This window comes from Sciurus carolinensis, chromosome 3 (assembly GCF_902686445.1).
Source record: "Sciurus carolinensis chromosome 3, mSciCar1.2, whole genome shotgun sequence".
Lineage (NCBI taxonomy): Eukaryota > Metazoa > Chordata > Mammalia > Rodentia > Sciuridae > Sciurus > Sciurus carolinensis.
Window position 1 is genome coordinate 51,956,399 of NC_062215.1, and position 12,708 is coordinate 51,969,106.

A 12,708-nucleotide genomic window follows, 5' to 3' on the forward strand; every position below is an offset into this window, starting at 1 on the left:
TCAGACCCATGTTCACCTTGGAGATGTCTCGAAGGTTGAAGAGGTAATGAATCTTGGCAGGTGTGGGCAGAAAGCGCTGTACCACTGTATTGTACACGTCCAAGGTGGCCTCTGTCACCACATTCCCAATGGGTTTCACCTCTTCTTCAAAGTCCTGAAGTTTCTGGTTGATCATGGTGCCAAATATGCGGATGATCTGGGACTCCTAGAAAGAGGCCTCAGACTCAATTTCCAAGGCTCCTGGCCTCTTAGCCAGGGTCAGAGCAGGGTGAGGCAGTGCACAGCTTGCTTTATGGGCAGAATTTAAGGGGGCGCCAAAAAAAAAAAAATAGTAAAGAAAAAGGAAATTAGAACTCTGAAATCAAGAGAAATAAATTTGGGACTAAGGGTATAGCTCAGTGGTAGAGTGCCTGCTTAGCATGTCCAAGGCCCTGGGTTTGATACCCAGCAACATACACACCGAGAGAGAGACAGAGACGGGGGGGGGGGGGATGTATTACAATATTCGAAAATCAAAAATTATGCAAAATATCCATAAGGAATAAATACAAATCTTCTAAATAAAGACTACAGCAGTTTTATTGATTTCTCCTTTTACCTCGGGCTCCACTATGGCTCAGTACTATACTGGGCTGATCCTGTGTAAATATAAAATTTCAGTATCTTCATCATGAATTTTTGTCATTAATTTTAATGTTTTAAAAAATATTGCCAGGGCTGGGGTTGTGGCTCAGTGGTAGAGCACTTGCCTGGCAGATGTAAGGCACTGGGTTCAATTTCTAGCACCGCATATAAATAAAAGAATAAAAATAAAGGTCTATCAGCATACAAAAAAAAAAATATTGCCAGATGGGCTGGGGCTGGGGCTTAGCAGTGGAGCACTTGCCTCACATGCATGAGGCCCTGGGTTTGATCCTCAGCACCACATAAAAATAAATAAGATAAAGATATTGCTGTCTATCTACAACTGAAAAAAATTTTTTAAATAAATAAATAAATAGAGAGAGACAGACAGACAGACATGGTAGCACACTCCTATAATCCCAGAATGCTGAGGCAGGAGAATCACAAGTTCAAGGCCAGCCTAGGCAATTTTGCGAGACCATTTCAAAATAAAAAATAAAAAAGACTGGAGATGCGGCTCAGTGGTAGCAACCCTGGGTTCAATTCCCAGTACAAAATACACACACATATATACTTTGCGTTAAATGTCATTTCTCTTGAGGCTTACTTTTTGTTTGTTTGTTTTGATGCCCCTTAAATTCTACATTGAAGCAAGTGCCTCACCTACCTCATGCCTTGCCCTAATCCTGCACTGCTTTCAGCTCTCAGCTTTGCAGGATCTACCTTCCTTGGTCTATATGGGCCGCCAGGCAGAGAGGAACACAAGGATCCATACTCCAGAGGCAGCAGCCACACTCCATCCTATAGCTCTCCTGGTTCCTGGGACCAGCAAGGGCTAACAGATAGCCTCGCCCACCTAAATGCAACTCTGCTCAGAGCCCCTCGGCCCCCTCCTTGACCTGCCCCTTCATTCTCTGGTACAGGAACAGTTTTACACTGTACAGCCCCCCTTATGGTGGCCTCCGCTATGGCCTTACTGTGGGAAAGGTCATGTTGATAATGTTGAAACGACTCTGTAGCCTTGGGGAGATGACAGTCCGTCCACCGCCAGGAGGGCCCATAGCAGCCATCAGGAACATGTCCTACACAACAAAGACAAGATGGGGCAGAGACAGGGGGAAGACAGGATGAGCTAAGGCACAGAAATAGGGAGGGTGCTTCAAAATAGCTAGGACAGAGGATTTTAAATGTTTCCAATGCACATGATAAATGTTTGAGGTAGTGGATGTGCCAACTTCCCTGATCTGATCATTATACATTGTATATAAATATTGAAATGTCACACTCTACCCTATTAATATGTATAATTATTATGTGTCAATTAAAACTTTTTAAATTTAAATAACCAAAAAGAAAAAGCAGAATAGGGAGAATGAAAAAGGAGTGGGAAAGAAGATAGGAAACTGAGGGGAGAGGGACAGGGACAGAGTAAGGAAGGAGAAACATGGAGTAATATGGACAGGAAAGATGAAAAGAAAGAAGGGGCTGGGCAAATTTTCTTTTATAATTATTAAAATAATGTATTTCCTTTATTTCATCATTAAAATCCATATACCCAAATTACAAAATTCAGGTAAATAAAATTTTTTCATCGTATTTTATAGATCTTCTCTTTTTTTTGTTTTAAAATTGTATATATCTACACACACACACACACACACACACACACACACATGTGGGGGCTTGGGGAGGTGGATGTGTGTGTTCTCTCTCAGAAACACATTAATATATTATTAGACAGATATTTGACCCAGAGTGCCAGGTAGATGGGCACCCCCAAAATCAGAACTGATTGATTAAAGAGGAGAAACAAATAAGATGCTCAAAATTTCATGGGAGAAAATGCAGGGTACTCCTGTGTAGGAAGGAATATAGGGTTATAGGAGTAGAGCCTGGGGTCCCAGGGAGTGGAGACTGAGCCTGTCACAGGAGGGAACAAAGACCTGAGAACAATTTCTCGGATACTTACTCGAATGTACTTGATGGTCTGTTTCGTGCGATCATACCAGAAGCCATAGTCAATCCAGAGGCGAATCAGCTCCAGGGGTGGCTGGGACCCAAAAGTGTCCTTAGCTGGCATATTTAGTTCATCCATAAAGGTGATCATGCTTTTGCCCCCAAATGGCACATAGACACCCTTGGTTCGCTTCTCCACCCTACTCTCAATGATGCTCTGCACATTGTTGGATGTGGTCTGGTGGAAAAGGCACAAAATGGTTGCTTGGATCCTCCAAGAGAAAAATGGGGTCAAAGAAAAGTATCAACCAGGCAATTGAATCCCAGGGAAAAGCAGAAGGCAGGAGAACTCAGGGAGCTGGTGGCCTGAGTAAGGTCCCCAACATACCTGTGCAGACATGTTGACAATGAGCACCGTCCACTGGCTGGAGGGCAAGGACTGCAGAACACTCTGGGCTATGGAGGTCTTCCCAGTGCCCACAGGACCCACCAGCAGAACAGGATTCTGATTGGCCACCAAGGTGCTTACCAGGTAATTGTAACGAACAGTGTCAACGGTGGGTACCATGATCTTATAGAAAGGGGTACTAGCAAAAAAATGGGAACTGTGTCTCAGGGATCATTGTCCACTCCTTTGTAACTCCCATTCCATTCTTCTCCCAAGTTGTTTGTTTACATTCCTCCAGTGTCACCATGGTCTAGTCACTAATCCTGCCTCCTGTGGGGCCTGGAGAGGGGGAATCTTCCCTAAAGACCCCATCCCAAGTTCTCAAGATCCTGCTTCCTATACCCAAGAGTCATCTCTTCTCTGGAATCCACCCTTTCCTTTTTATAGTTCACTGTTGCTTCTAGACCCCATCACCCTTGCAACATCTCTCACCAACTGCAGCCCAGGGACCCTCTGCATACTCCAGACCCTGCTCTTACTTTGGAGCATAGCGCCAACTCTTAGGGAGCTTCTCCTCAAATGATGTCCAACTCCGCATCTTGGGGTTCACAAAATACTCATACACTGTGTCCTAAGGAGGGCATGTATGTCTGGTTACCAAAGCCTTCCTTCAGTCCTCCCCAGCCCAGAGACATGGCTCACAGAATGCTCAGGAGCAGAGGGAAAGAGAGCTGGTCCACAGTCAGAAAATCAGGCAGAGTCTGAGGATCAGGAATGTTAGTGGGTTCTGTAACAACAGGACAAATAGGACAGCTGGGTTTGAGGGCACTGACCTTATTGGGAAAGGAACCCTCAATTTCCCGGAGGTAGCTGTCAATCTTCTTGCGGCCCTCCTCATCCACAGAGGCACACACAGACCAGATCATGCTGAACACAAAAGTCATCTCTACCATACTCACATAGTTTTCACCATCAGCTGGGTTCATCTGAATGGAAGAAGAGAAGAAGACACTCCTATAAGAGATGGAGGGATCATCACCAAGGCCTACAGCCTTCCTCCATTCTGGGTTCTAGTTGGAAAACCACATGTTGTCTTCCAAATGTGTATATTAATCTACAACTACTGAAAGATTTTAGATAAACCTGAAACTTCCTACAGTTCCCCAGTTTCCTGGAGCTTCTTCTGTGACAAGTCATAACAACACAATTGTCATCTGACCATACCAAGCCTGCACTGGAGAAGCATTCATGGGTGTTCAAGGAGACAGAACCAGGGACATGTGTGGTAGCTTGTTTGCAATTGTAAAAATATGGGAATGACCTAAATATTCACCAGGAAAGGTATGGAAAAATAAGACACAAGGTTCTATTGTAGAATAGTACATAGCAGTTAAAGCAATGAAATAAATCTACGTATAGCAATACAGAACCCAAAAACATGATGTTGATTTACCATGCATATTGTATATAACATAATCCATTTTTAAATACCACATTTTCTGTGGATACTATGGATTTGTATGGTGAACTTTTTAATTTATTTACTTCTTTGGTACTGGGGATTGAACCCAGGGGTGTTCTACTACTAAGCTACCTCCCCAGCAATTTTCACTTTTTGTTTTGAGACAGGATCTTGTTAAATTAACTAGGCTGGTCTGGAACTTGCAATCCTCCTGCCTCAGCCTCCTGAGTTGCTGGGATTACAGGCATGTGTCATTGGGCCTGGCTTGACAGGAGGCTCTAAATGAAGTTGCTTAAAATTATAGCTGATGCTGTCCAAATACCAAATGCTGTATTTGGTTTCAGAATAATCCCACCTGCCCACATGCACAAACACCCCTCCCTTCCTCCATGGTCATCCATGAGGCCTCCCCTTGGAGTCTCTGCTCCACTCAAGCCTGGTGCTCAAACTGAAGTTATCCACATAAGGTTGAGTCCTTTCTCCTGCTGCTGCCCTGGTCTGGGTCCACTCCTTACCCCATTCTCAGATGTGGCCAGGGCTGAGTACAGTTTGCAAAGGGAGATGATGCCACTGTACTCTGGTAGGGGCACCAGCTCATTGCAATTGTCCTTCTTAAAGACCAGTATCTTGTTGATGAATTTTTCAAACATGCGTTGAAGTGGCTCTACCTCAATCTGGAGGTGAATAAGAAGGGACTCTATTTATTCACTCTTATGTCCCATAGGCTGCCCTTGTCACTTTCCCTCTCCTCAGTTCCCTTATACCTTTGGCCTCTTCTCTAGCCATGACTGAACATAGGGTTTCCAGCCCAGGTCAACATAGTCGGTGTAGACCATCCCACAGCGAGAGACAGTAGCTGGAGAGGCCACTGCCAAGTTCTCCACTTCAAATAGGAGAGACACCTAAGGGTACACTTTGGTCAGAAACCCATCTTCCTCTGACTCCCCCATTAGAAGTTTAAAAAAAAAAAAAAAAAACCCACCCCAGAACCCTGATGTCCTAAGGTTTGTCTCTACTAAAGTATGCCAAGAAGAATAAAGACCTGAGGTTCATAAGAGATTTACTTTCTTAAAAAAAATTTGAGATTATTCCAGCTTATCCTTAGGAAAAATCACTCTGGCTTGCTTGTGGAAGAGGGTGAGTGTGACAGCCCATGAACTCATAACCAGGGTGCACAACAAACATCATGCCTTTTAGATCAGTGGAAACAAGGCTAAGGAGGATCAAAGTCTACACAGTGCTTCTGTACACAAAGTTCTGTACACAAAGTTCTTTTCTGTAAAATTGTTCCTGACATCCATGGTAGGGCCTTAGGCATGCTAGACCAGTACTCTACCACTGAGCTACACCCCCAGCCTAAGCAAAGCATTTTTTCTTTAGTCACAGCTTTCTCTGAGTTCAGGCCTCCTCTTCCCCAGCTCTCCCCTGTGGAATTTACACTTCTCTTAGGATTCTGGTCTACTCCCACCCCCTCTTCCTGCCCTCCACTGTCTCCCAGGCAGGGCCTAGGCAGGACTACATCCCCCTACCTGCTCAGGCATTGCAATACGCTCTCCATTAATGAGGGTCAACACTTTGTTGTCATCCATGACGGAGTTCATGCTCTCGATCCACAGTGTGTCCACAGGGCCATCAAAAAGGATCCACTTCTCATCAGGTTTCTCATCTTAGTAGCAGGTGGATGATAAGGACTGATGTAGAAGACTCTTCCCTTGCTCTCCCTCCTCCCTCGTTTCCTCATACTTCAACATTCCCCCATACTTCTCTTCCCCAGTGGAACATCCTATCCCCACACTCCCCACTCCCTCAGGAGATTCAGGCATCTGTTCTTCCCACCCCATGATCCTTTGGCCACCTGCACATGCTGCCCGCATGACGCTGGACAAGACGCCATCTGTCCATTCATTAGTGTTCAGGTCATATTCCCCGTATAGCTCCCCTAGGGACAATGCCTTGGGGTTCAAAGGGAACTCCTGAAAGTGATACCACAAAGGGTTTGTGAGATGCTGGTAGAAAAAAACTCTCAAGACCCCCCTTTATATCCAGCCCTCTTCTTAGGTACCTGCATTTGTCCCTTCTCTCTCTCATTCCTCCCAGGCCTCCCTGGCCCTGGGCATGCACCCCTCCCCCATACCTGAGCTTTCTCACCCCCAAGATCCACTATCCCAAGTGCATACTCTAACAATGTTGAAGTTGGGGTCTCCAGCACGGCAGAGGGAGGACAAGGAAGCCTGCAGGATTCTCCAAGAGGTAGTCTTGCCACTGCCAGTACCGCCCACGATCATGGTGGAGTGTCGGGAGTTCTTGGTTTCATACAATTGGAAAACCTTAGTGAGGGTGAATGGTGTGATTTGCAGGCTCATATCTCGAATCTCCTGTTCGATAGCCTCTTGCAGCTGAGGGAAGGGAAAATACAGGAAGTGGAATAAAAAGGACAGGTCTCTAAAGGACTTTCAAATTTCCTCAATTCCTAAGAGGATATGTTCAAACTATTAAAAGCAGCACTGGGGCCCTTTACACTCTTGCAATTATTCATTCACTGAGAAGCTGGCCAGTCTCAGAATAAAGACACTGCGCCCTGGAGCCAACCAGCCTGGTTCCTCAGTTTTCAGTTATGTGATCCTGAGTAACTCACTTCTCTGAGCCTCAGTTTCCTTGGGTGTACAATGTCTGACACATAGCTCTACACATTTTTTTCTATTATTATTTGACAAATATTTAATAAGCCTCCACAGTATGTACGAAGTAGTGTGCTGGGTGCTAGGGATATAGCTGAAAACAAAATAGTTTATCCTACAGCAGAGCTCACAGCATGGTGGGAGCCTGATAATTGGTTTTTGTTTGTTTGCAGTGCTGAGGATTAAACCAAAGACCTTGTGCATGCTGGGAAAGCACTCTACCCTGGAGCTACATCCCCAGTCCTGATTTTTAAAAAATTGTCACCTACGAAGTAATGCTTACAGAACCATGACCCATATGGATCAGTCCCAGAATACCATAACACTATTAAAAATCATTTGTGCAACCAAATAATTCCAAATAGATGCATGATCTTTACTTGTATTTCTTTCCTCCTTCCTTCCTTCCTTCCTTCCTTCCTTCCTTCCTTTCTCCCTCCCTCCCTCCTTTCCTTCCTTCCTTCCTTCCATCTTTTCCTTCCTTTCCTTCCTTCCTTCCTGTGCTGGATTTGAACCTAGGGCTGCTTCACCACTGGGTCACATCCCCAGCCCTTTAAAAAATTTTTTTTTATTTTTATTTTGAGACAGGGTCTTGCTTAGAGCCTCATTAAGTTGCTGATGCTGGCCTCAAACTTGCAATCCTCCTGCCTGCTTCTGGGTTGAGATTACAGGTGTGCGCCACTACACCAGGCTTTATTCATAAATCTTAAAGATCACTAACGGGCCTCACCAATAGCACTTCCTTCCACTATCTGAGAATTAGTTTTATTGATATGTTTGTGTGTGTGCATGTTTAGTGTCATACCAAAAGTGTAACGATACATTTTCTATTTATTTAGTTATTCTTTAATTTAATCTTTGACCCAGGAGTTTTTAGGATTGTATCACCTAATTTACAAACATTTGGACTTTTTCTATTTTATTACTGATTTCTAATTTAATTCTGTTGTGGTCAGAGATCATCCTCTGTATAATTGCAAACATTTGAAATTTATGACACATACTCTAATAAACCAGCATATGGTAATTATGGCAAACTTTCCATGTTTTGAGAAAAACGTGTATCTGCAACTGTTGGATACAATGTTCTATGAATGTCAGGTCAAAATCTGTTAAAAGCATTCAAATTTTATCTTTGTGGAATTTTTTTGTCTGTTTTATCAATTTCTAAAATGAACATGTCCAGATCTCCCATAAGGGTTATGAATTTATCTATTTCTCCTTTTAGTTCTGTCAATTTTGTTTTATAAATTTTATGACTATATTTAAGTGCATACAAATGTATCATTGTTATATCTTTTTGTGTATTGGTCCTTTTATCACTATGCAATGTTCCCCTTTATCTTTTGTGCACGTGACTGGATAGTACCTAGAGGTGCTCTACCATCAAGATACATCCCCAGCCCTCTCTATTTTGAGACAGGACCTCACTAAGTTGCCCAAGGTGGTCTCCAACTTGCCATCCTCCTACCTCAATCTCTGGAGTTGCTGGGATTATAGGTACATGCCACTAAGCCAGCTCCCCTTTAATATTGCTTCTCATTAAATTCTGTTTTGCCCAGTATTAGTAGAGTTATTATGATCAGAAAATATGGCCTGAATAAATTCCTTTGAAATTTTTGAGGCAGATTTATGACCTTTACTTGGCCTAATATTCTGTGTGCTTGAAAAAAAATGGCTCTTCTTCAAATAGTAAGTGACATTTATATAGATAGCAATTAAATCAAGATTGTTAATTGTTCAAATCTTCTATGACCTAAATGATTTTCAGTCTACTTGACCTATTAGTTACTAAGATGTTATGAAATCCACTATGATGGTAAATTTATCTATTTCCTCTTGAAATTCTGCAAGTTGTTTTGAGTCTATATTATTAGGTGCATCCCAAATAGAATTGTCATGTCTTCCCAGTGAATTGTACCTTTTATGATTACGTAGTGACCCTCTATTTCCAGTAATGATTTTTGCCTTAAAGTCGGCCTAGCTTTCTTTTGATTCATATTTACATGTCTTTTTCTATTTTTTGATTTTTTAGCCCTTTGTCTTTAAGTTTTAGGTGTGCTTCTTGTAAACTCTACCAAGTATTGACATAACAATGTGTACCACTCAAGATGTGATTAATTTTCCTATCTTATACAAATTTTTACACACTAGAGTCTAATAGCTGCTGTTTTTCATTTGTTTGGTTTTTAATATACTTATCTACTCAGTTCCAAATCATACCAGTTGACTAAATCTCTCAAAACTATTTGTCACATCAGGTATTTTTTTTTTTTTTTTTTTTTTTTTTTTTTTTGGTGGCACTTGATATTGAACCCAGGGACATTCTAGTTCTCAGTTATATTCCCAACCTTTTTTTGTTTTAGAGACAGACCCTCACTAAGTCGCCTCAGCTGGTCTCCAATTTGTGATTCTCCTGTCTCAGCCTCCCAAGTCGTGGGATTACAGTTGTGTGACACTGTACCTGGCTCAATTTTTTCTTTTTAAATAAGTCCTCCTTCAGATTTGCTCCAATCTATATTGACCTCTCTCTTCGTCCTGTGCATGACTGCCACCCTGTGATCTCCACTGACCATCATGGCAAGCATTATCTCAGCCTGTCTTACACTGAATCTTCTGTTTCCTGTGTGCTATATTTCTCCTTCCATAGTATGCTTCTGCCTGTTTCAGCAGAGCATATTCTCTAATAGCTGTCTGAGAAAGGATACATCAGAGGGCATTCTTTGTTTCATTTTTTGTTGTTGTTTCCAGAGTTAGCATGTCTGAAAATGTTTCTGACCTTGCCTCCTACTTGATGGGTTAGGTGGATATAGAATTTGAGGTGGAAAATAATTTTCTTTTTCTTTTCTTTTTTTTTTTTTTTTTTGGTATCAGGGATTAAACCTAGAAGGGCTTAACCAGTGAGCCACATCCCAGTCCTGTCTATGTTTTATTTTGAGACAGGGTCTTGCTAAGTTGCTGAGGCTGGCTTTGAACTTGTGATCCTCCTGCCTCAGTCTCCTGACTTGCTGGGATTACAGGTGTGCGCCAGTGCACCTGGCTGGAAATAATTTTCCTCCAGAATTCTGCAGATGGTGTAATTGATTATTTATAAACTTAATATTGCTATCAATAAGTCTAGCATTCTGGTTATTATTTATTTATTTAGGTTCTGGGGATTGCACCCTAAGGTGCTTTAACACTGAGCCACATCCCCAGCCCTTTCTAGTTTTTGAGACAGGGTCTCTCTAAATTGCTTAGAGCCTCAATAAATTGCTGAGGCTGTTCTCAAACTTGTGATCCTCTTGCCTCCGCCTCCTGAGTTGCTGGGATTAGAGGCATGTGCCACAATGCCAGGTCTACCATCCTAATTTTTTACCTTTGGCATATCACTCCTTTTTTCTTTTCCTCTTTGGAAGTGTATTAATCTTGTCCTTGTCCTAGTGTTTTAAAATTTCACAATGATGGGCTTTCATAAGGATGTATTTTTGTTCATCATATCATGCATTTGTGGACACTTTCATTTTGGAAACATGTCCTTCAGTTCTGGGGAGTCTTCTTGAATTATTTCATTATTGATCTCACCCCCTATATTTTCTTTGTTCCCATTTTTATAACTCCTTTATTTGGATATTCTTTCCTAGATTTGCTTTTGAATCTTCTCTCTCCTTTCTCAGCTCTTTTCTCTGGAATAGTGCCTTTTTTTTTTTAACAAATTTTTTGTTATTGTTGAAGGATCTTTTATTTCTTGATTTATATGTGGTGCTGAGGTTCAAACCCAGGGCCTCACATGTGCCAGGCAAGTGCTCTACCACTGAGCCACCACCCCAGCCCTGGAATAGTGCCTTTTAAATAGCATTTCACTAGTATTTCATTCTCTGAGAATAATGGTAGTTTTTGCTTATTTGCTTATTGTTTTGTTTGTTTGTTTGTTTGTTTTAGAAAGGGTTTGGCCATATTGCCCAGGCTAGGCTTGACCTCCTAGGCTCAAGTGATCCTCCAACATCAGCCTACTCCCACTTACAGAGGCACCTAATTCTACAAATGCTCAGCCTTCTGAAGCTTGCCTCTCAATTTTCCCCAATTTTCACAGGTTTGCTAAGTAAGCCACAACTTACCCATTTGCTTCCTACATCTGACATTTATTTATCTCCTCTCTCATTCCTCCTGTCCCTTTGAGGTATGACTTATAAACTTCTTTAGTGTAGCTGTGGTGGATTTTAATCTACTTTCTTTACCTGAAAGTCCTGTCTTTCTATTGAAGTTTTTGGTGCTGCTTCTCCAATGATCTTATTTTTCATTTCTAGAAATACAATTGGTTCCTTTTCAAATCTACCTGTTAACAAGTCTCTTGTTCCTGGTTCATAGTTTCGAGCTGCTTTTTTTATTTCTTTAAACTTACTAAACACAGATTTTTTTTTTAAAGTCTGCACCTTTTGGTTTTAATATCTGAAGTCTTCATTGATCTGATTCTGCTACCCATTGTTTTTTAAGCTTTCATTTATGGTATTTTGTTTCATGATGTGTGTTTTGGGTTTTTTGACCACAAGTTGCCCATTTTCTTGAACTTTTATCTGTGGGGATTCTTTTAGGCATAAGTTAATGTTTCATTCCTCCAGAAATAATTTGCTTTTACTTCTCCCAGTCACCTGGGGGCACCAACAACATAGAACTACTTAAAATTCAAGTTTGAACTCCAGATTACACCCTGTAATCTCAGTGACTCAGAAGGTCGAACAGGAGGAACACAACTTTAAACTCAACCACACCAAATTAGCAAGATGTTATCTCAAAATAAAAAAGATTGGGGATGTAGTGCAGTGGTAAAGTGTCCCTAGGTTCAATCCCCAGTACCAAAAACCAAACCAAAACCAAAAAACAAAAAACAAAACAAAACAAAACTTGATTTTTTTTATTATATAATCAAATTAATTATGACCATAAACCATTTGAGAGGTATCTTGTGGCTAAGAAATCTCAAAGGAGATTGTTGCCCCTTCTTTCCATCACCAGTACTCAGACAAGCAAGTTTCTGTTCCATACAATCTTTTCTAAATAGTGGTTTCCATTTACTGGAGTATTATTCCTCATGACCTGAGGTTTATGCAACACTGGGTTTTCTGTTATAACTTCAAACTTGGGCTGCTTTATCTCCTATCCCCAGTGCTTTTGATTTCACAGAAATTTCCAGGGGAAAAGTCATCTTTGGAGCCCACTTACCTCCTCTCCCAGGGTTCCTGCCTTTCCTCCCCTGGCAAGATCCCCTGAAATTTTTGCCAGTTAAACAATGCATTAAAAAATGTCTTTTTATGTTTTTATCCAGCATTTTAGTGGTTTCTAGATACCATTCACGGTATCTAGACTATTGTTAACACTGGAGAAAAAAATTTTTGTCCTTTCTAAAATCCCTTTCCCTGTCCCCTACTCCATGGCTCCCACATATCAAACAGCTCTCAGCAGTTGTTCCTCAAAACCCCCAAATGAAGAAAGAAGGAGAGACAGGGGAGGGTTAGTGGATATTGAGAAAGTGGAAAGACCAGTGGATTCAAGTTTTCAATTAAGTCAAAGAAATGTGGCATGAAAGTACCTGAATAGGTGAATCAGTGGGTAGGGAGCTGTAG

At 41.6% G+C, this 12,708-nt stretch overlaps 1 protein-coding gene across 10 annotated transcripts in view; it reads right to left on the reverse strand.

Annotated features, from left to right (window-relative positions):
- The window catches only part of Dnah2 (dynein axonemal heavy chain 2), a 110,433-nt gene that overhangs the window by 35,503 nt on the left and 62,222 nt on the right, over positions 1-12,708 (reverse strand). For 7 of the 10 annotated variants that reach the window (XR_007107928.1, XR_007107929.1, XM_047547328.1 and 4 more), the window contains 11 exons: positions 6,608-6,826; positions 6,286-6,403; positions 5,960-6,096; positions 5,195-5,332; positions 4,946-5,104; positions 3,802-3,954; positions 3,508-3,599; positions 2,969-3,167; positions 2,594-2,818; positions 1,602-1,706; positions 17-205 (listed from right to left, as the gene is read on the reverse strand). Coding sequence is in view for 8 of the 10 variants with exons in the window: in XM_047547328.1 (XP_047403284.1) it covers positions 17-205; positions 1,602-1,706; positions 2,594-2,818; positions 2,969-3,167; positions 3,508-3,599; positions 3,802-3,954; positions 4,946-5,104; positions 5,195-5,332; positions 5,960-6,096; positions 6,286-6,403; positions 6,608-6,826 (1,734 nt within the window). In the remaining 2 variants the exon portion in view is untranslated. The remainder of the gene's footprint in view (positions 1-16; positions 206-1,601; positions 1,707-2,593; positions 2,819-2,968; positions 3,168-3,507; positions 3,600-3,801; positions 3,955-4,945; positions 5,105-5,194; positions 5,333-5,959; positions 6,097-6,285; positions 6,404-6,607; positions 6,827-12,708) is intronic. The other 3 variants (XM_047547323.1, XM_047547326.1, XM_047547329.1) reach the window with 3 other exon arrangements.